This window comes from Erinaceus europaeus, chromosome 10, assembly GCF_950295315.1.
Source record: "Erinaceus europaeus chromosome 10, mEriEur2.1, whole genome shotgun sequence".
NCBI lineage: Eukaryota > Metazoa > Chordata > Mammalia > Eulipotyphla > Erinaceidae > Erinaceus > Erinaceus europaeus.
Window position 1 is genome coordinate 121871306 of NC_080171.1, and position 25637 is coordinate 121896942.

Consider the following 25637-nt stretch of genomic DNA (forward strand, 5'->3'; position numbering starts at 1 on the left):
AGGACCCAGGTTCAAGCCCCCGGCCCCCACCTACAAGGAGAATATCGCAAGTGGTGAAGCAGGGCTGCAGGTGTCTCTCTGTTTCTTTCCCTCTGTATCTCTCCCTTCCTCTTGATTTCTGGCTGTCTCTATCAAATAAAGATAATTTAAAAATTTTTTTTTAATTTAAGAAAGGATTAATTAACAAAACCATAGGGTAGGAGGGGTACAACTCCACACAATTCCCACCACCCAATCTCCATAACCCCCTCCCCTCCCCCGATAGCTTTCCCATTCTCTATCCCTCTGAGAGCATGGACCCAGGGTCATTGAGGGTTGCAGAAGGTAGAAGGTCTGGCTTCTGTAATTGCTTCCCTGCTGAACATGGGCGTTGACTGGTTGGTCCATACTCCCAGTCTGCCTCTCTCTTTCCCTAGTAGGGTGTGTCTCTGGGGAAGCTGAGCTCCAGGACACATTGGTGGGGTCTTCAGTCCAGGGAAGCCTGGCATCTTGGTGGCATCTGGAACCTGAGTAATGAAGCTGAAGGATTGTCATTCCACACGTGAAGTCTCTGGACACAGTCTGAGCTGAAGCATGTTGAGGTGGCAATCGTTGCGTTGGTTAGGTTGTGATCGGCGGATGCAATATTATTTGGTATGGATTGGGAGAGGCATACGGGAAAGTTGGCCCTATCCAAGGGTTCCAGGACTGGGGGAAGTAGAGGCTCTATAGTGGAGATGTGAGGTTCCTGCTGTCTTAGGGTTCAAAAAGTTAATGTTATCATCACATTATTTGGTAATTGGGTTAACTTTGAAAAGTCCTTTTGTTATGGTTTGCTGTACAGTATCCAGGTGGTGGCGCACTTGGTTGAGTGTCCGTGTTACAGTGTGCAAGGACCCAGGTTCAAGCCCCCGTCCCCCACCTACAAGGAGAATATCGCAAGTGGTGAAGCAGGGCTGCAGGTGTCTCTCTGTTTCTTTCCCTCCGTATCTCTCCCTTCCTCTTGATTTCTGGCTGTCTCTATCAAATAAATAAAGATAATTTTTTTAAAAAAATTTTAAAAAGAAAACTCCTGGGGCAGGGTGGTGGCACATCTGGTTAAGCACACACATTACAGTGCGCAAGGACCCTGGTTCAAGCCCCTCGCCCCACCTGCAGGGGGAAAGCTTCACAAGTGGTGAAGCAGTACCGCAGGTCTCTCTCTCTCTCTCTCTCTCTCTCTCTCCCTCTCTCCTTCTCTCTCTCAATTTCTGGCTGTATCTCTCCAATAAAGTCAATAAAGATGGTTTAAAAAATATATTCCTGGTGACAAATGCTTCAGGTCCTGGTAGAATGGGGGTACAGAGCCCTCTGGTCTACTGCCTCTGTTGTTTACCTCCTCTGGGAGCATGGACCAAAGGTCTTTATGGGGAGCAGAAGGTGGGAGTTCTGGCTTCTGTAATTGTTTCTCCACTGGACATGGGTGTTGGCAGGTAGATCCACACCCCCAGCCTGTTTCTGTCTTTCCCTAGTGGGGCAGGGCTCTGGGGAGGGGAGGTTCCAGGATCACTGGGGAGGTTATCTGCCCAGGGAAGTCAGGTTGGCATCATGGTAGCATCTGCAGCTTGGTGGCTGAAAGGTGATAAGATGGCAAGTAGGACAAAACCCTTAGTGGACAGAAAGTGAATAGGGCAGATGAAAGTAGGGACCTTTGGGTGGAAGGAAGCCAAGCCATCTTTGCTAGGACTATTCCTAAAAGCAGGGGATGGACTAGCAATATTGTCTGGGAGATGGTATCAGAATTGAAAGTAGAACTAGGAGGCAACATTAGGGAAGAGAGTAGCTCACAGACTTGGAGAAGATATATTATGCGATTAACTGTTCACTCTGCTGATCTGACCCGGGGCCCATGTTTATTCATATTTAGGACCAGAGCCTGTGCAGCCTCCGAGTCGCTGTTCAGTCTGAGCTCTCAGTCCATGGTCACAGATGGGAACATTCTAGGCTGCACCCATGTCAGGACCCATCTTGCTCGAGGGGCAGAGTAGGACGACCCGGCCTCCCTTCAGAGAGAGGGACAGTCCCTACCACTGCTATTGCATAGTGAGGGTGTGGTCCTGAAGCAGTCCACAAAGGGGCTTATGATGATCTTCCCAACAGATGTGACCAGTGGTAGTAGAGAGGGGAACCTATTAGAAGTCTATGCCCATTCTGTCTATAGGGGAACCCAAGGATTCTCTGTCTAGGACCCCCAGGTGATGGCGTACGTGTCTTAATTTTATACCTTATCATCTTTACTGAAGTTTCTTAAAGTATGCAGGAGTGCATGTCTTATTAGTCTTTTTTTTCCTAAGGAGTTATTAAAGAAGAAATCAGTTCATTATTTTTAAGCTGTTACAATTCATCGGGTATAGCTGAGGGAAACATAGAGACCTTTGGTTTTTAAGCTGTTACAATTCATCAGGTACAGCTGAGGGAAACATAGAAACCTTTGGTTTTCTTCTTCAAAGTAACTATTTTCCCCTACCCTGAACATTCCATAGTAAAAATGATGCAGGAGGTAGTGCAGTGGATAAAGCACTGGACTCTCAGTCCTGAGTTCCATCCCCAGCAGCACAATGTACCGGAGAGACGTCTTGTTCTTTCTCTCTCTTCTCCTATCTTTCTAATAAATAAATATATTTGAAAATTTTTTTTAAAAAGGGAATTCCAAATTTAAAAAATAAAAACCCCGGCAGCACGTCTCAGAGTGATACCTGGTTCTTTCTCTCCTCCTATCTTTCTCCTATCTGGATATTTATCTCCTATCTGGATAAATAATAAGGTCTTTAAAATAGAAATACAAATGCTGGGAGTCGGGCGGTAGCGCAGCGGGTTAAGCACAAGTGGCGCGAAGCGCAAGGGCCGGCATAAGGATCCGGATTTGAGCCCTCGGCTCCCCACCTGCAGGGGGGGTCACTTCACAGGTGGTGAAGCAGGTCTGCAGGTGTCTGTCTTTCTCTCCCCCTCTCTGTCTTCCCCTCCTCTCTCCATTTCTCTTTGTCCTACCTAACAATGATGACATCAGTAACAACAGCAATAGTAACTATAACAATAAAAACAACAAGGGCAACAAAAAGGGGATAAATAAAAAGAAAAAAAAGAAATATAAATGCTGTGGAATGTGCGATGACTTCTCCGCAGCTGCTGGCTGTGTGTGTCCATGCAGCACGCTCACATTCACTTTGTGCTCACCTGTCCATGTGGGGTGGGGTGGGGAGGCTCAGGGAACTGTGTGTGTGTGTGTGTGTGTGTGTGTGTGTGTGTGTGTGTGTGTGTGTGTGTGTGTGTGTACGGACTATGACGCCCTCTCCGCTTACCTCCCCCTACTCCAGTCGACTGTGAAGACAGAAACCGTGAGTTTGGGCAGTGTTGCAGCAGGAGGGGTGAAGCTAGAGATGTGTACCAAGGAACTGCCAGTAGTTCACACAGAAACAAAGACCATCACGTACGAATCATCGCAGGTAAGATGTTCATAAAGACCAGGGCCTGGATATTCAACTTGTTATAGCTCAATGTGACTAAATTATAACTGCACTTAACTCATAAGATTCAGAGGACACAGCAGACTGTTGATATGTCTCTCAAAAGCTATTTAGTGACCTACCACGGAGCAATAGGTGATGCACACCAGCCCTTCATATATTTCAAAATGCAGACAAAGACTCAGAAACCTGCTTCTCTATCATGCATGAGGGAAATACCAGCTCAGCCAGCCACTGCTGCCATCTCTTTTTTTCTCTCGGCCACATTGCTTGTCACAGAGATCAGAGCCAGCACCTGGAAAAGGGACCCTTATATGTATTTTCATTTATGGGGGGGGGGGATTAATGGTTTACAGTTGGCAATAAAATACAGTAGTTTGTACATGCACAACATTTCCCAGTTTTCCACATAACAATTCACCCCCCACTAGGTCCTCCTCTGGCATCCTGTTCCAGGACCTGACCCCTCCCCACCCCACCCTGCCCCAGAGTCTTTGACTTTGGTGCAATACACCAACTCCAGTCCAAGTTCTGCTTAGTGATTTCCCTTCTGATCTTATTTTTCAACTTCTGTGAGTGAGATCATCTCATATTCATCCTTGTCCTTCTGGCTGATCTCACTTAACATGACTCCTCAAACTCCATCCAAGATGAGGTGAAGAAGGTGAACTGAATATTTTTAATAGCTGAGTAGTATTCCATTGTGTATATAGACCACAACTTGCTCAGTCACTCATCTGTTGTTGGACACCTGGGTTGCTTCTAGGTTTTGTCTATTACAAATTGTGGTGATATGAACACAGGTGTACACAGAACTTTTTGGATGGGTGTGTTGGGTTCCTTAGGATCTATCCCCAGGAGAGGAATTGCAGGGTCACAGGGCAGGTCCACTTCTAGCCTTCTGAGAGATCTCCAGACTGCTCTCCACAGGGGCTGGACCCATTGACACCATCAGTGTAGGAGGGTTCCTTTGTCCCCAAACCTCTGTAGTTTTTTTTTCTTTAGAGGGTGAGAGAGACACTTTGGTATCACTCCCCCACACACACACTTCCCGCAGCTGCTTTCACATGGGACTCAGAGCTTGAATCCAGACCCTTGCACAGAGTGCCATGTGCACTTTACAGAGTGAGCCACCTGCCCATGTCCACCTTTCTGGAGTGTCCCAGATTCTTTATTACAGTCTGACTTGTAGCAGCAGCTCCCGGACACTGCACAGCACAGGGACTGTGAGAAGGAACGGAATCGCTGTGATACCCAAAGGGCACGTCTGGACTGGGGCCTACTCTGTTCTTTCGCCTCCTCAGGTTGACCCTGGTGCTGACTTGGAGCCGGGAGTGCTAATGAGCGCACAGACAATCACATCTGAAACCACTAGCACCACGACCACAACTCACATCACCAAAGTAAGTGGGCTGCGTGCGACCTGTGCAAGTAACTGTCTATCATGCCTTCCAACTGAACTGCACAAGCAAACAGGGACACCGATGTCACGATTTCAGGATAGCCGTCATTTGGGCCAACTGTCATAACTAGCACCCGTCCTCCTGTGATCCTTCCTGCGTAGACATTTACATTTGCTTGAGACTTGACATTTGTTAAGTATTCTAGAAACACTGACCAATTCAATCAAAGGACTCCATCTTCACTTTTTTTTTTTTTTTTTTACCAGAGCACTACCCAGCTCTGGTTTATGGTGGTGTGGGGGGATTGAACCTAGGACATTGGAGCCTCAGGCATGAGAGTCTCTTTGCATAACCCTTACACTATCTACACCACCACCACCACCCCCCGCCCCCCACCTACCCATCTTCCATTTCTGAAAGTAACAATTTCAAATAACAAACATAAACATTCTGTTAACCGCTCTGAATGACTGGATGATGTGAGCAAATGAAACCAAACCAAACAAAACCTTCCCCCCAAAATACAACAAAAACAAAGCTAAAAGCAACAATCGAACAAAAATAAAAGGGTGTGGGGCAGACAACCTCAGCTGACAGAGGGAGCATACACAGAGAACCAGGGGAGGGGCTGACAGGTTAACAGCACGTATAGATGCTCACATGCGTGTCCGATCATTTCAGGGGCCAGACTTCTCTGCATGTCAGCTTAGAACTGTCTGTAACTAAGATGCATTCAGGCAGGGTCACATGGATCCCCCACTCCCCTGACAAAAGCTTCAGCCTGGGGGGGGGGGCGCTTCTTTGTCTCTGGCTACTACTGTTTCTCAAATAACCCACCTCTGGCCTGGAGAATGTGGGGGCATGGGTCTTGCAACGGGAGACTTAGCATTCAGCTCTCCTTTGTCCTTTCGCCAACTCATAGATGGGTTATAGTTTCCACCATGGTGCTTCTTTGTCCTCTCTCTTACAGTTTCTCTCCTACTGGCTTGGAAATCTTGTTCCCTCTTCACTTAGAATTACCAGGATTTGAAGCCGTTTTTTGAGGAGAGTCAACCTAGGTGCCCGGATGTTAGCTAACACCCTGTCAGCCATGTCTGCTGTTCCCCCCACGCCACCCCACCCCACCCCAAGGGCTGGGGGCCACTGATGATTCTTCTAAGTGAGCAGATTCACAACACTGACCTGTTCTTTCAGACTGTGAAAGGAGGCATCTCAGAGACGAGGATTGAGAAGAGAATAGTCATCACGGGAGATGCAGACATCGATCACGACCAGGTAGTGTGTGAGAGACGGGACATACCCTGACATGGGGATGCTCCTGCTGGCCCTGCTCTTCCCAAAGTCACTCTTCTCTCCCAGCATGCAGCCGAAACAGTGTTCCAAAGTAGCGTTTGGATCTACCAGGGACTGTCCTCGCAGTCATTGTACCTCGTTTGTAAACTGTATAGAGATTTAGCTCACAAAATCTCCACCTTGCTCTGATCATGCATGTTCCACCTCCTTTTTGTCTTTGCCCTTCTGTGATTTCCTGGGGAACAGGCGCTGGCTCAGGCAATTAAAGAGGCCAAAGAGCAGCACCCTGACATGTCAGTGACCAAAGTAGTGGTCCATAAAGAGACAGAGATCGCACCGGAAGATGCAGAGGATTAACCCCAGGTAAGAGGTGATGCTGATTCTCTAGGCTTGGTCCGCTGGCATGTGGCATGCAGCCCTTTCTTCTCATCCTTCACCTGACTCTCCCCTTTCCTTTTCCTCTCAACTGGCACTTAGACAGCTGCTTCCCAAGAGGTTGGAGAGATCGTTTTTTTTTCAGATGCTGGTTTCTTTGAGGGTTGGAGGTGCTTTCCCATAAGCATACGTTCTGCATACGTTCTGCATACATTCTGCATACGTTCTGCATATGTTCTGCATACGTTTTGCATACGTTGCCAGTTAGAGGGTAAAGGAAGAGCAGGGCCTTTGCTTGGCTGGTCTGGCTGATACTCCCTTTGAGACTCCCAAGTTTGGAAGGTCAAATTTGATTTCGTGTGTTATATGGACTAATCAGAACTCAAGCACTTTGGTTCTGAGAGGTGCAATTTGCATATTCCAAACTCTATGGAACTGAAATATCTCCTCTCCTTTTTTTGTTTTCTTTTTGGATGGCAACATGGCCACATAATAAGCTTCCTCAACCTGTTTGGTGACTGCCTGTTGATATTGTTCTTTGGAGTTTTGTTGTTGTTGTTGTTTTTTAATTTGAAACCTGAGCATTAACCTTCATTTTGGATGTCTTGTATTTTCTGTATTCTTCGGGGGCGATGCTTTTCCCTTGAGTGTAGCTTTGTGTCTCCAGAGGATATAAAAATGCAGATCTGGGGACCTGCTTTCCTTCAGAGAGCGCATGGCTTTCCAGCTGCTGTCTGGCCAGTCTGGCCAGTCCTATGAGGGGACAGCCTCCTCTCTGTGCAAAGACTCATCGCACATCCTGACCTGCCGTGCGTGCAAGAGCTCATGGAGCCCTGAGTGTCTCTGGAGGGCTTTGGATGCTGAATGCAAGAGTGGGTCTCCTTGCACCCTTCATCGTGTGATAAGAAGCCTCTTAAATGTTTAACATAGACAAACAAAACAAGTGCATTCTCTAACACTGGTATAAGTAGCACACTTTGTTCAGTAGCTTCTTAAAGGAAAAAAAAATAGAAATCAATCACTATATCCAAATTATAATGTAATTTGGAAGGGAGAAAGTAAGAAAATAGACCTTCTACAGTGAACTTCATCCACTGAAGTGAGTCAAGAGAAAGCATACCAGTGACTTACATTGGAACTTTAAGAGTATCATGTCCAAAAAAAAAAAAAACATTTAATAGCTTACATGGTATTTTTCTTGTGACCTTGATCTGCGGAAAAAAAAATTTTTTTTCAGATTTTTTTCAAACCAGTAACTGATCAAATCTCTTTTCTGCAGGAATAACTTAGCCTACACATGAATCCTGTCAAGCAATCATTAGGAAACCAGACCTATATGGAGTTCCCTCTTCTGACCCAACTGACTTGTATCTGCCCATGGACATTTTCAATCAGGAAGAACTGAACTTGACCATTAACAAAGATGCTGGCAGAGAGATCTTTCCATAATAAAGCAATCCAGATCAGCATCACTAAACTGATATTGCATGAAGCAAGGATAAAATCACAAAAGAACAACATTTTTACTTTTCACAAAGTGTCTCGGTTTTCAGCTATCTCTGCACGTTCATAACCAACAATATGAAAGAGTGATCTCATATAACACATAAACAACCCATGCCTTTCCTAGATCGTTATTAAAGTCAACACAAAAATTGTGATTTCTTAAGTGATGGATCTTTGGTTTACAGATCAATGAAGAAATGCTAGAAACTGTCTAGGTCAGGTTTCTCCCAGATTAGATGTGCCAATAACAGAGTTTATTCAGTAAACAACTGGAATCTTGTTTTATTATTCTCATCCATAAACAGTAATGACTCTCTGATCCTCTGGAAATATTTAATGCTTACAGTCCTGCTTTATATCTCTAATTTAATTTGTTATAAGATAGTACTGATTTTAGCATATTGGTGTGATTTCTTCTTTGTCTGCTTTGGTCTACGTTCAATCTGGAGTTACCTAACAAGTCCTAAATATGTATATTGTCATTATTTGGGGAAGAAACCTGTATTTTTATTTGTGATACTATGAAATCTCACTCCAGATAAACCCACTGGGTTTCTTTTGCTTTGTTGGTTTTTTTTTTTCTTCCATATATTTTTAATGATTTTTCTTCTTTTACATGAAAAAAGTGTTTTATTTTCAAATCTGGTCCATATTTACAATCTAGTTCAGAGCCAAGCCTTAAACTGTACAGAATTTCCACTGTAATTAAACTATTTAGTGTTTAGTTATAAATAGCCTTCAAAAAGATATATTCTCCACAACATTGTCAACTGCATCACACAGCCCATGGTGAATGTATGTTTCTGCATAGCAAAATAAAAATGGTAAATGCATTTAAAACCCTACTTCTCTGTGTGTAATAATTTCAGTACTGTAGGTGTTTTGCCCTGAGCTAACATTTCTATGTTACAATGTATCTCATTATAGAGACAGACTACCTTCTTACAGGATAACAAGTATAGGCAGTAAGAAGGTCTAAGAACACTTTAAAGTAGCAGAGAGAGGGTTCAAAGTACATAAGTGTTAGGTTTTGGTTGCCTACAAAGGCGTTAAAAATATATAAATGCAAAATAAAGATAAAAATATACATATATATATGTAAATGTGGGAGTTGGGCAGTAGCACAGCGGGTTAAGTGCACAAGGCACAAAGCACAAGGACCAGGACCGGCATAAGGATCCCGGTTCGAGCCCCCAGCTCCCCACCTGCAGGGGAATTGCTTCTGAAGCGGTGAAGCAGGTCTGCAGGTGTCTTGTCTTGTCTTTCTCTTGTCTTTCTCTCTTGTCTCCCCTCCTCTCTCCATTTCTCTCTGTCCTATCTAACAATGATGACATCAGTAACAACAACAATAACTACAAGAACAATAAAAAGCAAGGGCAAAAAAAAAAAAGGAAAAATAAATTTTAAAATTTTTTAATTTTAAATATAGATATATATTTGGTTGCCAACAAAGATACAATTAGTTATCACAGAATCTCAGTTGGACAGTTTTCTGTTTGTTTAGGGTAGGTGAACCTGGGACTTTGGAGCCTCGAGCATGAGAGTCTCTTTGCATAACCATTATGCTATCTTCCTTTCCCACTTTAATAGCTTTTTCTAAGAAACTTTGCTATAACCTCCAGCCCTTTTAAGCTGCTAAGAGACTGGTCTCTCTTACACGGCACCTGCAAAGCTGGACAGATTATCTGTTGTGACGACCAAGAAGCCTGTCTCTTCAGTTCATACACATCAGGCTCTATGTGCCAAGGACCAATTTAATTTTTTTTTTTTAGACTTAACTGCTAGCCTAATGCTAACATATGTATGTTAGGACTTCCTAGCAAATCATGCTTTCCCTAATTTTCTGTTCTTTGTAATTCTCATTTAGAAAAGAAAATAAAAATAAAACTTAATCATCAGAAAATTGTTAGGTTTGAAGATTTGTTTCAGACGAGCCTCCTTGTTATTTTTTTCTTATTTTTATTTTTTATTGATTTAGTTATGAACAACAAGTCCATTGGGTAAGAGAGGTACAATTCCACACTATTCCTACCACCAGCTTTCTCCATCCCACTCCCTCCATTGCAAGCTTTCCTATTCTTTGTCTCCCTGGGAGTATGAACCCAGGATCATTATGGGGTGCAGAAAGTGGAAGGTCTGGCTTCTGTCATTGCTTCTCCACTGGACGTGGGCACTGGCAGTTCGATCCATACTCCCAGCCTATAAAAATGCTGTTCTAGGGAGTCGGGCAGCGGGTTAAGCACGTGTGGCACAAAGTGCAAGGACTGGCGTAAGGATCCTGGTTCGAGACCCCGGTTCCCCACCTGCAGGGGAGTCGCTTCACAGGCGGTGAAGCAGATCTGCAGGTGTCTGTCTTTCTCTTCCCCTCTCTGTCTTCCCCTCCTCTCTCCATTTCTCTCGGTCCTATCCAACAACAATGACATCAATAACAATAATAACTACAACAATAAAACAAGGGCAACAAAAAGGAATAAATAAATACTTTAAAAAAAAAAAAGCCATTCTAAGAAGGGCTTCATCCCACACTGTGCCAAAGAGGTTCATGTCACAAGTGATGGTATCAATCTTTGTTCTGGGCTTCCCATTAAAAGTATAATCAACTTCTGGACCTGGTAGTTAAGACTAGACCAGAAGTGTAAAGCCTTCGGGACTCGGTGCAGGCAGACTTGTGGTGTTTATCTACATGGTCACCAAGGCTATTGATGTGGCTCCACGCCTGTGTGAAAAATCCACAAACTGTTGTTTTACTCTCTACAGGAGTGAGCAGCGGCCTCCCCTTCCTGTCAGTACTGTTAATTTCAGACAGGGAAGCCTCTTACTTTTGTTTAAAACCAAACAAAAGTCCCTTGAGGAAAATGAGCACCTGATTAATAAGAAAATGTCAAGGGGGCCCCGGGCCAAGAATGCCTGTGACTTACCTTCTTAGTTTGTATTCCTCAAACTGTACCCCATGTTGCCATTTTGAAACAAATATAATATTTCAAGATTTTTGCATTTCTTCTCAGTAGTGTTTGTCGATAAAGTTCATACCTTATCAAAGGAGGCAGGTACTTTGAGTCCTGATTTGAGCTTTTTGTTTGCTTGTTTTTGTGGTATTTTTTGTTTGTTTTGTTGTCATGTGTATGTAGGCATATGTGAGAGAGACAAGGAGACCAGAGCATGGCTTCACTACCCTGGTACTGCACTTACTGACTGTATCTTTTTATGTAGTGTCCAACCCGAGATCTCATGCAGGCAAGGTGTGTACTCTACCACTGAGCCTTCTCTCAGGCTTCCATTTTGACTTGTCTTTTCCTTCTCTGTTATACTTCATAGTTTTTCTTAGTTTAGTTTCCACTGTTATGTGGGAGTTTCAAAGCAGGGCCCAGTATTTATGGCAGCAGTGCCCCACTTCTAATACCGAAATATGTGTGTCTTTTTTTTTCTTTATTTTACAATTTTATAACAAATTACTACAAAGCCAATAGCTTAAAGCCATGCACACTAGTACCTCACAGCTTCTGTAGCATCTGGGCATGATTTTACTGGGGCCTCTCTCTGTACAACGACAACCAAGGCATCAGGAGAAGCTGGGGACTTTTAAAGATTTGACCAGAGAAGGATCTACTTCCAAGATGTCTCCACTTATTTGCAGAATTCATTTTCCTAAGTCGTGGGAAACACAACTCCTTGCTTATTCAGAGCCGGAAACAGAGGGAGGTTTCAAAATAGGTCTGCTACCAAGACAGAGTCTTAGACAACTTATGTAGGCAGTGCCTTCCCAGCACCTTTGCCATGAGAAGCAAATCACAGTTTTTGTTCACAGCCTCAACAGATTTACAACTACCTCATCCCTTTTTCTTGCTTCGTAGTGCTCTGTTGAATAGATGTCCCGTCACTTTTTTTTTTTTTTCCAGTCATCTGTTGAAGGGCGTTTGGGCTGTTTCTGTTGTTGTGAATAAAGCTGCTATACGCAGGGGGGTACATAGATCCCTTCGAATCAGGGTTTATATCTTTGGGGTATATGCCTAACAGTGGAATTGCTGAACCATGTGACCTTTCCACTTGTATTTGTTTAAGAAGTCTCCACTCTATTCTCTATGGTGTTTGTACCAATTATTGTGTCCTTTGGAACAAAGCGGGTAGAATTGGAGAAGATGATGGTCAATGAAACAAGTAAGGAGGTGAAGGGCAACATATGATTTCACCCGTATGTGGAATATAGACCACTGAGTATGCAATGTGAAAAAATGAAAATGAAAAAAGCAAGGGTTGTTGTTGACAGAACGAACAGTTATTGTATTCGAAAGAAGTCAGTATCCTAATGGAAATGGACTAACTACGGGAAGTAATGGGCCGGGTGATTCTACAAGGTACCTGAGATCTTACTTGTGCTGCGCAAACAGAAGGGGTCGGGTGCTTCTGTGAGATTTGAGAGGGATGCATACGAAAGTGGGATGGAAAACTCTTCCAGGAGAAAAAAACAAAATGTGGACAACCTATTTTCAAGACTGGGAGAACTACAGTGGTTTTCTGTGGGGACACAGACCTTTGATGACAGGAGTGGTGAAAAAAAAAGTAAATATTTTAAAAGTCAAAGAAAGGAGAAGAAGAAGAAAGTTAAGAGGAGGAAGAGGAAGAAGAAGGAAGGCCCAAAACTCAGTAATTGAATAAACAGTCTAGTCATCAAAGTGCTTTTAGGAATTAACCTAGAGATGAACCCAAACCTGTCAGCTTTCAAAGGCCCCCAGTTCTCCTGCTTGCTATATTGAACTAGCTCATATTTGACTATGCATTACAATAATATTTAAAATAATGGATGTTGGTGCCAGCCATAAGTGCTCACATTATGGTGCACAAGGACCCAGGCTCAAGCCCCTGGCCCCCACTTAAAGGGAAAAAGCTTCACGAGTGGTGAAGCAGGGCTGCAGGTGTCTCTCTGTCTCTCTCCCTCTATCTCCCCCACCCCTCTCCATTTCTCTCTGGTGCTATACAATAATAAATAAACAGTGAATGTTAATTCAGGCTTTAGTATGTGCCAGACCCTGGCCCAAGTATTTTAAACGTATGAAGTTAACTGAGTTAAGTCAGAGAAGCCAGGTAACTTGTCTAAGGTTTTTTGTCTGGTAGGTAAGAGGTGACACTCCAGGCACACCAGTTCAGCACATGTTACTGCCCCTCACTGGCCACCTCACCCCTCTTTTTCAACATGCTAAATTCTTTGTTAATTGGATAATCCCTTTTCTTGACTTTAAATGTGAGATTTCTTCTGAGAAAAAGAAAAAAGAAAGCTTATATTTTGCCTCTATGATGTGCATGTATGTTTGAGACTTGTCTGTGCACTCTCAAGTCTCCTGGAAGAATTTTCCATCCCACTTTCGTATGCATCCCTCTCAAATCTCACAGAAGCACCCGACCCCTTCTGTTTGTGCAGCACAAGTAAGATCTCAGGTACCTTGTAGAATCACCCGGCCCATTACTTCCCGTAGTTAGTCCATTTCCATTAGGATACTGACTTCTTTCGAATACAATAACTGTTCTGTCAACAACAACCCTTGCTTTTTTCATTTTTATTTTTTCAGCAACATCCAGTCTAAAACATGTATCCAGAATTATTTCTAACTTATAGGTGAATATAACCTTCATTAAAGACTTTAAAAAAATATCTTAGAATGGGAAATTGAGAAGTGCAAGAATTATCAGCCCTGATTGTCATGGAAGTGGTCATGTGTTTTCATGGGCATCCCCTCATGAAATAACGGCTTATTCCATTCTTCAAAAGTTCATTTTGGGGTCAGAGCACCGATGTGTATAAAATTGTGTTTTCAGAAGTGACTTTATTTTGGCAACTAATTTTGTATTAAAGCTGTTTAACTCTGATGCAGGGTGACAGGACTAATCCCTCAAGTATGGTTGCATACACACACACACAGCTTCTCCTATGTTACTTTGGTGAAAATGTCATCTTTTGAGTGATTGGTCAAATTCTAGTATTACATGCTTAAGGAAAAAAAATTGATCAAGATAATTTGGGTTTTTAATAATCCCTTCAAGGAGCACGCTTTGGTTTACTCACCCTCCCTGAGTAGGGCTGAGATCGAAGTGATCCCTGAAGAGAAGCATTGACAAAGAAAGCATTTGAAAGCAGCATAATTTTTTTTCAGTAATCAGATGATTAAAAATGCCCTTTTAGCTCTAAGTTTTGGTGAAGATGCAGAGAGGAAACTATTCAAATAAATATCTGGTAAGAATATAAATTGGTAATTTGGAGTAATCCTTATAAAGTCATATGTTAGTTTTGTTTTTTGTTTTTTGTTTTTTTTTTTAGTCTCCAGGGTTATTGCTGGGGCTCGGTGCCTGCACTATGAATCCACTGCTCCTGGAGGCTATTTTTTCCCTTTTGTTTCCCTTGTTTTGTGCTTGCTGTAGTTGTTATTGTTGTCATAGCTGCTGTCGTTGGATAGGACAGAGAGAAATGGAGAGAGGAAGGGAAGACAGAGGGGGAGAGAAAGACAGACACCTGCAGACCTGCTTCACCGCTTGTGAAGTGACCTCCTGCAGGTGGGGAGCCGGGGGCTCGAACCCGGATCCTTACACTGGCCCTTGTGTTTTGTGCCATGTGCTTAACCCGCTGCGCTACCGCCCGACTCCCATTAGATTCTTTAAAAAAGCTTTTGACCCAGGAAATCCACTACTAGGAATTATTTTGCTATTTAATATAAAAATATGCAGGGGAGATTGGGGAGATAGAATAATGGTTATGCAAAAAGACTTTTAGGCCTGAGGTTACAAAATCCCAGGTTCATTCCCCAGCACCACTGTAAACCAAAACTAAGCAGTGATCTAATATGGGGGGTATGCAGAAATGTACAAACGTCTATTTATTTATGGTTGCTCACAAAACTAAACAGTTAATCAGTAAATGTCAATCAGTGAAAAAATCTATAAATCATTGTATGTATATAAAATACTGGGATGACCATCAAATACTGTAGAATAATGGCGTGACAGAGAAAAAAATACTAAATTGTCAAGTGCAAAAGTGGATCAAATGGTTGTAGATCATGAAACTACCTGATAGAAATGCCTTTCTGTGTACAGAAAATGTCCAAGAGGGTGCTTACCAAATGATGGTAGTGACTTTCTCGAAAGTGAAACGTTTATGATGATTCATATTTTCTCTGTGCTGTTCTATTTTCCCAAAGTGTCAAGAGTTATCACCTTTATTGCAGATTTTAGGGGGGAAAAAAACATTTGGCATAATAGTAACAATGGTTCTAATTCTAGGAACTAAAAATAATAGAGAGTGACAGATATGTAAATGAGAAGGAACTGGGGGAAACTGGCTTTTTCCTGGAACTTCAAGACCATTATTATGGCCACAAATGTTCAAACTGCTTTTGTTAAATACTAACTTCCTTAGTCACATGCTAATTAGAGTGGTGATAGATGAGTTCCTATTGTAGATAACGAAGTTATTTATAGTTAAACTTGATACTAGACGTCTCCAGATGAATAAATAAGCTTTGTCTTGGATACACAGTAGAAAAAGACTGTGTATGTGCTTTTTTTAAAAAAAAATTGTATTATCTTTATTTATTTATTAGATAGAAATAGCCAGAAATTGAGAGGGTAGGGGGAGATAGAGAGGGAGAAAGACAGAGGTACCTGCAACACTGCTTCACCACTTGTGAAACTTTCCCCCTGCAGGTGGGGACTGGGGGCTCGAACCTGGATCCTTGTGCTTGGTAACATGTGCGCTCAACCAGCTGCGCCACCACCTGGCCCCCGTATGTGCTTTTTTTTTTTTTAAGAATTCTTTTTTTTTTTTTTGTAATTTTATTTATCTTCCCTTTTGTTGCCCTTGTTGTCTTTTTTTATTATTATTGTTGTTGTAGTTGATGTCATCGTTGTTGGATAGGACAGAGAGAAATGGAGAGAGGAGGGGAAGACCGAGAGGAGGAGAGAAAGACAGACACCTGCAGATCTGCTTCACCGCCTATGAAGCGACTCCCCTGCAGGTGGGGAGCCGGGGGCTCGAACCCGGATCCTCATGCCGGTCCTTGCGCTTAGCGCCACCTGCGCTACCGTCCGGCTCCCCTGTATGTGCTTTTTAAGGGTAATATTTTGTGTACTCTAAAAGGATGTTTTCACTGTTCATTTTTGTATAAACAGAAACTGAGAAAGAAAAGAGAAAGAGGAGTAATTGAAAGAGAGAGAGACCTGCAGCACTTCACCACTTGTGAAGCTTCTCACCTTGTGTGTGGGGACAAGCCTTGAACCTAGTCCTTGTGCACTGTGGCCCATGTGCTAGACTGAGTCCTCTACCACCCAGCTCTGGCTCAAAGCAATGGTGATTTCTTATGCTGTGAGCAGTATTCAGTGTCAAGTGCTTCTGCATAGTGCTTGTCATAAACAGCAGCTTATTCCTTTCTCACAGTGCTCAAGTATCAGACTCAGAATTGTGTTTCTGCCCAAGCACAGCAAAGCTGTGCTCCCCTCCCCTTTTGCTCAAACCCCAAGGAGACGCCTTTCTCACTGAGCCCAGTGGTGACATTCAGACCTTTGAAAGCAGAAGGCATTGGGCCCACCCTGTGGTCCCACTCATTTGGGCTTGCTTTGTATGTAGTTGCCACTTCCACAAACTGTCTGGTCTAACAACCTGAGTTCTCTGCTCCATCTGCAATGTGTATAATATGATCTTAACACCTCTGGGCAGAGAAATTTCTTAGGAATTTTGTCCTGCTTAATGTTCTGCTGTCACGTCCCTGTTAAAGATAACCACTTCGACTGCAATCACTACAGAGGCTCGCCGGGCTTCTGTCAGCTTGCCTACTAGCTCAAGGACCTTTGTGCAATTTTATTTGGGATGACATGTTCTGAACTTGAAATGTCTTATAAATAATTTTAATTGCCTGGATTTATATAAATAAATGCATTGTTAAAAGTAGATAATATTGGAAAGATCTACTAACAATATAGGACCTTATAAATTTCTGAATGAGGGGCCAGGTGGTGGCGCACCTGGTTGAGCTCACATGTTACAGTGCACAAGGACCCAAGTTCAAGCCCCTGGTCCCCACCTGTAAGGGGAAAGCTTTGCAAGTGGTGGAGCAAGGCTGCAGGTGTCTCTCTGTCTCTCTGCCTCTTTATCTCCACCTACCCTCTTGATTTCTGGCCATCTCTATCCAATAAAAATAATAATAAATGAATAAAAACTTCTGAATGAATTCTACAGAGGCAGAAAGGACGACTAAGGCTATGAATTAAATTAGTCCATGTCTCCTTGGAACAAACATTGAGCAGCCTTTCTGACGACAGAAAATAGTCACAATCTATATCCTTTCCTATCTGCAACTCTCTAGTATAACAAACAAATTAGCTGTATAGTAACTCCCCTGCCTTAAATTATAAGGCCTCAAGGATAATCTAAATGAGATAAAGAAAAATTTTTACATTTGATAATTAAAGTTTTTAACTTTGTTAATATAAAAAATAAGTAAGTAAATAAATGCATTGTGCTTTTGCTGGGGTGGCATAGGGTTACTGACTGACTGAACATGGCCAAAGTGGGCTAGGGTATGCCTGATATCATCTCACTGTTCCATCCATCAGTGAGAAAATGCCAAGTGAGTGCAGGCGCCCACATCTGACTGTGGCCCAACTGTTCTAACAGGACCCTGGCCTGTGATTCAGTTACTCCACCTCTAACTTGCTATGTGAACTGCCATTTTCAGTACCACCAAAACCTCTCAGAAATGCTTTGCCACCCACATAGAGTCATAGCCCCAGTCCTCTGTTACTATAGAATCAGACTTAGAACATGTTTGTAGAAATTAAATGCTGCAGAGCCGAGCAAACCTCTAACTGAAAGATGAAATCAAGAGAGTGTAAGATGAAACATCTCTTAGCCTTTCTGAAAGAACACAAGTAAAGTATAGCCTCCTCTTTTACCTTACTTTTAAAAAAAATGAAGGACACTAATGAAACTAACTTTAACTTCTTTTTTTTTTTTTAGAAAAATGCTAATACTTACAGTTACCTTTCTTTTTTTTTTTTTAACCAGAGCACTGCTCAGCCTTGGCTTACTGTGGTACAACAGACTGAACCTAGGACTTTGGAGCCTTAGGCAGACTTTTATATAATCACTATGCAATCTGTTCCACTTAACTTACTTTGTTCATTTTATTGCCAAAGAGAGAGCTCCTGGGAGTCAGGCGGTAGAGCAGCGGGTTAAGCGCAGGTGGCGCAAAGTTCAGGGACCGGCATAAGGATCCCAGTTCAAGTCCCCGGCTCCCCACCTGCAGGGGAGTCACTTTACAGGCGGTGAAGCAGGTCTGCAGGATGCAGATGTCTTTCTCTCCCCCTCTCTGTCTTCCTCTCCTCCATTTCTCTCTGTCCTATCCAACAACACCAAGAATAACTACAACAATACCAATAAAACAACAAGGGCAACAAAGGGGAATAAATAAATAAATAAAAGATTCTCCTCCTTTAAAAAAAGAGAGAGAGTGAGCTCCCAGTCACACAATATATAGACTCTAGCTTGTACATAGCAGACATCTTTCAAATGTCCTATTACGATGATGGAATGAATGGTTTTTCCAATCAGGTCAGGAAACTATGTTAGGAATTTACTCATAACATGAGAAGCTCTGCTCTGATGTAGCATAGTCACCAACTTCAAGAGGAAACACTGTTTCTGTACTGCTGCTGACGGTTATAAAACCCACCTACCTCCCCCCTCGGTGTTACTGGGGTGGGGGGGGGGTGCCAGAGGAGGAAGCAGAGTTACCTGATAGCTTCTAGAAAGGAGAAGAGTCTGCTGAGACAGCCCACCCAATTTTCTTTTCCTCCTCTTCTTCTTGACTACTGAAATGAATTTATTTGTCACTTGTTACCATCTTCATTTGCACATGGTCTGGTGTATATTTATAGTTTTGATTCATTTTCCTTGGCATAGTAATGTGGGTGTACCACTGCCCAGCTGCTTGACTCTTTTTTCTACAGGGAAATTTATGTGCATTTCTAAACTTTATCCTTCTTGCAAACATCACTATCCTGTTTTATATAGAATGTTGCGTATGTAACATAATCTAAATAGTAATGAATTCCTTTTCTTCATGTAGAAAAAAAGAAAATACTAGTACTGGATTTTAATTCTCCTTAGTCATCTTCTGTCTAATCCAGGTTAAGCCCACACAAATATCACATGCATTCTAAATTTAACTATTGCCAGATTTGTATAACATTTCACTTTGCAGTGTATTTTGCAGCAATGTCGCAAGACTGCTATAATTTAGGGATCATTTGGTCCTGCTTTCAGAAGGTTTGTCAAGAGAGTAGGACTTATTTTGGGTTATACTATCCACTTTGATTTCAGACAAGCTGTCCTGAAATATTGAGCAACTAAATGACAGAGACAGGTCGGGACCAGGAGGAGACTGAGCTAGTGGCCTCTTGGCTGGACAGGAGGGTGGTTCCTCACTTTTGTAAAGTTCAGACTTTCAGAATGCCCTGATAACTTAAAGATGGTGGTGATGATTGGCCTTAGCTTTTGGGCTATATTTTAAAGAGCATCTTCACACAGATGGAAAGAAGCTATTCATCTGTAAGTATCAAGGCTCTAATCATCAGTGTTAGAACCTTAGATTATGGTCCCAGATATGTACTATGGAAGTTACCATAGCTGCCCACAATTCTAGGGAACTCTTGGATCTATATCTTGGTAATCTCCTTCAAATAAAAGATGCGGCAGGGTATTGAACCTGGGACTTTGGAACCTCAGGCATGAGAGTCTCTTTGCATAACCATTATGCTGTCTACCCTCTTTTGTCTCTCTCCCTATCTACTCCTCACTTCTCAATTTCTTACTGTCTCTATCCAATAATGAATTAATCTAATTTTTAAAAAATTTAAGTATATGTTTGAAGGAAAAATGCTGTGACTTGAATCTCTTAACTGATGCATAAAGATAGCCAAGATGACTGCCTGCTTTCTCTTCTGTGTCACTGGGACTTTTGCACTGAAATACTAAGGAACAGGAGCAAGACCCTGGATGCAGCCTAAGCTCCAGATGGACGTCTTCACACTTGCCTGGTGGTGCGATCACCCTGGACCCAGGGACACAGAGGTTAATTTTCAGGAAATGAAATCTAGGAAAGTAGGCCCCAAAAAAGGTCAGAAAAGAAGCATCTTTTTCTTCCAAGGGTATTTCTTCCTTGGCAATACATTCTCAAAATGTAGATATCCTTGAAGTGACCCCTGTGTATTAAATGAGAAAATGACTTGACTTAATAAACCCAAGAGGGTACTTGGTATTGGGTTATCAGTTGAAGATGTCATACTGAAATCTGACATACTGAAGTGTCAAATTTCTCGCTACAAACTTCCCACTTTCCCCTAAGTCTGTGGTAAACATCTCGTGTCTGAATCATCTCGTGTCTGAATGAAACAAAGCAAGTAAAGCCCCAAGATGGGTAACAACATTTTGACATTAATTGCTCTTGCTTTAGACTCTCCCCCACCCCACCCCCATGGCGATGGTTTCATAGATTGACTACCCTCATTTAAAGTGAAATTATTTTTATTTTTCTTCAGTTTGTTTCTTTAAATATCAAAGGGTACCCTATTCCTCTAGGATATTTGTGAAAATTTAAAGTTCTTCACAATCTACATAAATTATACATAGACATGAGACTTCTCAAACCACGGATATGCATGTGTAACAAATGCATTTGGCAACAGTGAAATTAATCATCTTAGCATTCAAACCACTCTCTGCACATGTATGTATAACAGTCATTTGCATTAGATTTGGTTTTCCCTCCACTAAAATTTTTTAATAGAAATAAATCTTATCCACGTCTGGGATGACTACAATAACGAGAGGAATGATCATTTGATGCCAGTATTTCTGTGAATACATGCGTATTCTTGTAGCACGCACATCATTTATGAATAGTACATTCTGTTGAGGTGAAAAGAACATGAGGCCTAAAGGCACAATTACATTCTTAATTTTAATTTACTTCCAGGAGTATGAACTTACATTCCTTTTTCCTGGTTTTAATTTGCTATTTTAGAAAAGGTTGGGAAGCAATGTGGAACAGTGGAAACAAGACTGGACCCTGGGTTTTATAAAGCCTGTGGAATAGTGCATAGCGCCAGGGCTGAGGCTTTGAAGGCAGACACGAGTCTGTCTTGGGCCCTGGCACATAGTGTGCAGTTCACATTATTTGAGGAGTTATTTCACCTTTCTGGACTGTAAGATTCCCTTTTGTGAAAGGAGAAAGCATTTCATTCTTTTTTCTTACCTCAAGTGCTCCATAAAATCACTCTTTAATATGGACCTTAATTTCATGAACAAATACTTGCTTTAGTATTGTTTGAAAATGTAGACTGGGGGGCCAGGAGGCGGTGCACCTGGTTAAGTGCACACACTGCAGTGAGCAAGGACCTGGGTTTGAGCCCCCAATCCCCACCTGTGTGTGTCGGGGGGAGCTTCACAAGTTGTGAAATAAGGCTGTAGGGGTCTCTCTCCCTTTCTATCTTCTCCTTCCTTCTCAACTTCTGTCTGTATCCAATAATAGATAAATAAAATATAGACTGATGTTTTTTTTTTTTTTAGGATTCTTTTTAGTGCAAGAATCCCATAACACAAGAGACAAATTACAGTAGGTCCTAGGGAAGTTCTGTGGTATATAAAATGCTTAGTAAATTCAAAGATAGACATTTTTAAAATATTTATTCATTTATTCCTTTTTGTTGCCCTTATTTTATTGTTGTTGTTATTGATGTCATTGTTGTTGTTGGATAAGACAGAGAGAAATGGAGAGAGGAGGGGAAGACAGAGAGGGGGAGAGAAAGACAGACACCTGCAGACCTGCTTCACCGCCTGTGAAGTGACTCCCCTGCAGGTGGGGAGCCGGGGCTCGAACTGGGATCCTTATGCTGGTCCTTGTGCTTTGCGCCACCTGTGCTTAAGCTGCTGCACTACTGCCTGACTCCCTGACGGTAGTTTTAAAAGTTATTAAGTATCAAGAAGAAAAAAGTATCTCTCAGGGACTTCCGTATCCTCTTCTGGAGAAAAGGTTAGTGTGTTTTCAATTGTACCAAGATTACTTGTCATATGTTATGAAGAAGTATAACTTACTATTCTCTTTATTTGAGAGAATGTATGCTTTAGAAAAATATGTATGTGGCTATGATGACTAGCAGAAGACTATGATGATTCATTGTATGTGTCCACTTGTATCCCACATACATGGGAGTCCATTTATGGACAAACATTAGTCTAGAAGATGATTTTTTTTTTAAGATCATGATGAACAGTTTAATCAATAGTCTTTAAGCAAAGCAGACTGATTACACTGCATATTTCCCTGATGACTATTTATATTCACGTTTTTATGTTTATTGTCCACTTTATTTTTAAAAATTCTTTTTATTTTAAATATTTATTTCCTTTTGTTGCCCTTGTTGCTTTATTGTTGTTATTATTGATGTTGTTGTTGTTGGATAGTACAAAGAGAAATGGAGAGAGGAGGGGAAGACAGAGTGGGAGAGAAAGACAGACACCTGCAGACCCGCTTCACAGTCCGTGAAGTGACCCCCGTGCAGGCGAGGAGATGGGGACTCGAACCGGGATCCTTATGTCGGTCCTTGCGCTTTGCGCCACCGCCCGACTCCGCGTCTGCTTTCTTTTTATGGTGTATGTGTTAAGTCTTCTGAATTTTTTGTAACGTTGCCTCGTTTGCTTATTTGTTTGTTGGTTTTTGCCACCAAGGTTATCACTGGGGCTCAGTGTCTGAAACAAGAATCCACCATTCCCTTTTAATTTTTTTTTCCTTTAAATTTTCCTCTTCTTTTATTTGATAGGACAGCAAGAAACTGAGATGGGAATGGGGTATTGAGGTAAAGAGAGAAAGAGAGACACTGCTCTGCAGCTCATGAAGCATCCCCCCTGTAGGTGGGAGAAGGGAATGGGGTATTGAGGTGGAGAGAGAAAGAGAGACCTATTAACACTGCTCTGCCGCTCATGAAGCACCCCGGTAGGTGGAAACCTGGAGCTGGATTCTGGGTCCTTACACATTGCAACATGTCTGTTCCTCCCAATGTGCTACTTAGGCCTGTGCCTGCTTGACTGTTCTTACTGGCTTGAATCAATTCCTTATATATTTGGAGACAGGCTCTTGTCAGATAAATGTATTGCAAATATATTCTACTTTGTACCTCTCACACTTTCATATTTTAACACAAAATGATTTATTTTTTCAGTTCATTAGTGGCTTATAAGATGACAGGCCACAGCTCCACATGACAGCCACCACTAGAATTCTGTGTTCCTTTCCCCCAGACCCCCACCAACACTGTAGTTCTCACAAAAACTTATAGACAGTTTGCAATGTGGTTGCTTATTTTTTTTCTTTTGTAAATTCATGTGTTTCCGTTTTTTATATTGCATATATGAAGAAAACTATGCTTTTATCTCCTTACTTACTTCACTAAGCTTAATCAACTCGAGTTCCATCCATTTTGTCCCAAAAGAGACATTATCAGTTTTTTAAATTGCAGAATAGTGTCACAAGGTCCACAATTTAATGAAACCTAATGTACCAATTTTACCTTTTCTAGTTAGTGCATATGTGCCCTGTTTAGGAAAAGACACTGGTCTTGAATACTGTTTTGTAATATCTTCAAAGGCATTCTTTTGTGGTAATTCTCCATTCAACTGGGATTGCCTTAGTATTTATAGTCCATTTGCTTCTGTGGGCATCTAATTGATCCGGCAACCTTTCTTCCACTGTATTCCAGAGGAATCTTTTTGTTGGTTTGTAAACATTTGCCTGCATATGTGAGAGAGAGAGAAGGAGAGAGAGTCTGCTTCTGGGATTTCATTTTCTTTTTTTTTTTTAAGATTTTTAAAATTATTTACTCCCTTTTGTTGCCCTTGTTTTATTGTTGTAGTTATTGGATAGGACAGAGAGAAATAGAGAGAGGAAAGGAAGACAGAGAGGGGGAGAGAAAGACAGACACCTGCAAACCTGCTTCATCACCTGTGAAGTGACTCCCCTGCATGTGGGGAGCCAGGGGCTCAAACTGGGATCCTTATGCTAGTCCTTGTGCTTTGCGCCATGTGCTCTTAACCCGCTGCGCAACCGTGGATTCCCTGGACTTTCATTTTCAGTCCATCCGTGTATTTGTAAATTCTTGTGCTGATTCCTTGTCATTTTAAATATTGTAACTTCCAAAACAATATTAATCTCACTGAATGGTACCTCAAACTTATTTTTCTTCTCCCAAGTGCTTACCAGAAGAGGAAAGATGCATTTTTCAGAGATTAAACCCTGGGATAAAAATGCAGTCAATTTAAAGATATCTTTTTATTACTTTTTTGCCTAATATTTAACTAAATATCAAATGGCCCTAAATACTTCAGTGTATGTGTAATGTTCCTACAGGTGTTATTTCCAGTAAAATTTAACATTGACATAATGTTTTATATTTTTTAATTATCTTTATTTTGTTTGATAGAAACAGCCAGAAATCAAGAGGGAAGAGGGTGATAGAGATGGAGAGAGACAGAGAAACACCTGCAGCCCTGCTTCACTTGCAAAGCTTTCCCCCTGCAGCTGGGGACCAGGGACTTGAACCTGGGTCCTTGAGCACTGTAATGCGTGCCCTAAAACAGGTGTGCCACCACCTGGCCCCCATTATGTTTTAATTTAATCATATGTCAGCTTACTCAATACTGTTCCTTCAGGATTTCCTTCCGCACTGCAAACTTCAAACAAGGCTCAGACATTGCATGGAGGTGACGTTATCTTTGTAGCTTCCTTTAACCCATCATATTCCATAGTTTTTTGCAGCCTTTTATGACATTAAAGTGCAGGGGGGAATAATTCCCCACCAATTTAAAATTTGTTTTATATTTATTTATTTTCCTTTTTGTTGCTCTTGTTTTTTTATTGTTGTTGTAGTTATTATTGTTGTTATCGTTGTTGGATAGGACAGAGAGAAATGGAGAGAGGAGGGGAAGACAGAAAGGGGGAGAGAAAGACAGACACCTGCAGACCTGCTTCACCACTTGTGAAGCGACCCCTCTGCAGGTGGGGAGCCGGGAGCTCGAACCCGGATCCTTCAGCTGGTCCTTGCTCCTTGTGCGCTTAACCTGCTGTGCTACCGCCCTACTCCCAATTCCCCACTTAAAAAAAAAAATTATTTATTTATTTATTTATATTTATTCCCTTTTGCTGCCCTTGTTGTTTTATTGTCGTAGTTATCATTGATGTCGTTGTTGTTGATGTCGTTGTTGTTGGATAGAACAGAGAGAAATGGAGAGAGGAGGGGAAAGACCTTCTTTTTTTTTTTTTTTTGTGATTTTTTTTTTTTTTCCCCCTCCAGGGTTATTGCTGGGCTCGGTGCCTGCACCATGAATCCACCACTCCTGGAGGCCATTTTTTTCCCCCTTTTGCCTTGTTGTAGCTTCGTTGTGGTTATTATTATTGCCCTTGTTGACACAATGGAGAGAGGAGGGGAAGACAGAGAAGGGGAGAGAAAGATAGACACCTGCAGACCTGCTTCACCGCCTGTGAAG

At 42.0% G+C, this 25637-nt stretch overlaps 1 protein-coding gene across 19 annotated transcripts in view; it reads left to right on the forward strand.

Moving 5' to 3' along the window:
* EPB41L3 (erythrocyte membrane protein band 4.1 like 3) overlaps positions 1–8904 on the forward strand; it is a 252639-nt gene extending 243735 nt beyond the window's left edge. For 18 of the 19 annotated variants that reach the window (XM_060200726.1, XM_060200720.1, XM_060200721.1 and 15 more), the window contains 5 exons: positions 3333–3461; positions 4787–4885; positions 6080–6160; positions 6425–6541; positions 7833–8904. In XM_060200726.1, the coding sequence (XP_060056709.1) occupies positions 3333–3461; positions 4787–4885; positions 6080–6160; positions 6425–6535 (420 nt within the window). In that variant the 3' untranslated portion in view covers positions 6536–6541; positions 7833–8904. The remainder of the gene's footprint in view (positions 1–3332; positions 3462–4786; positions 4886–6079; positions 6161–6424; positions 6542–7832) is intronic. The other variant, XM_060200724.1, reaches the window with a different exon arrangement.
* Positions 8905–25637: the final 16733 nt, after the last annotated feature.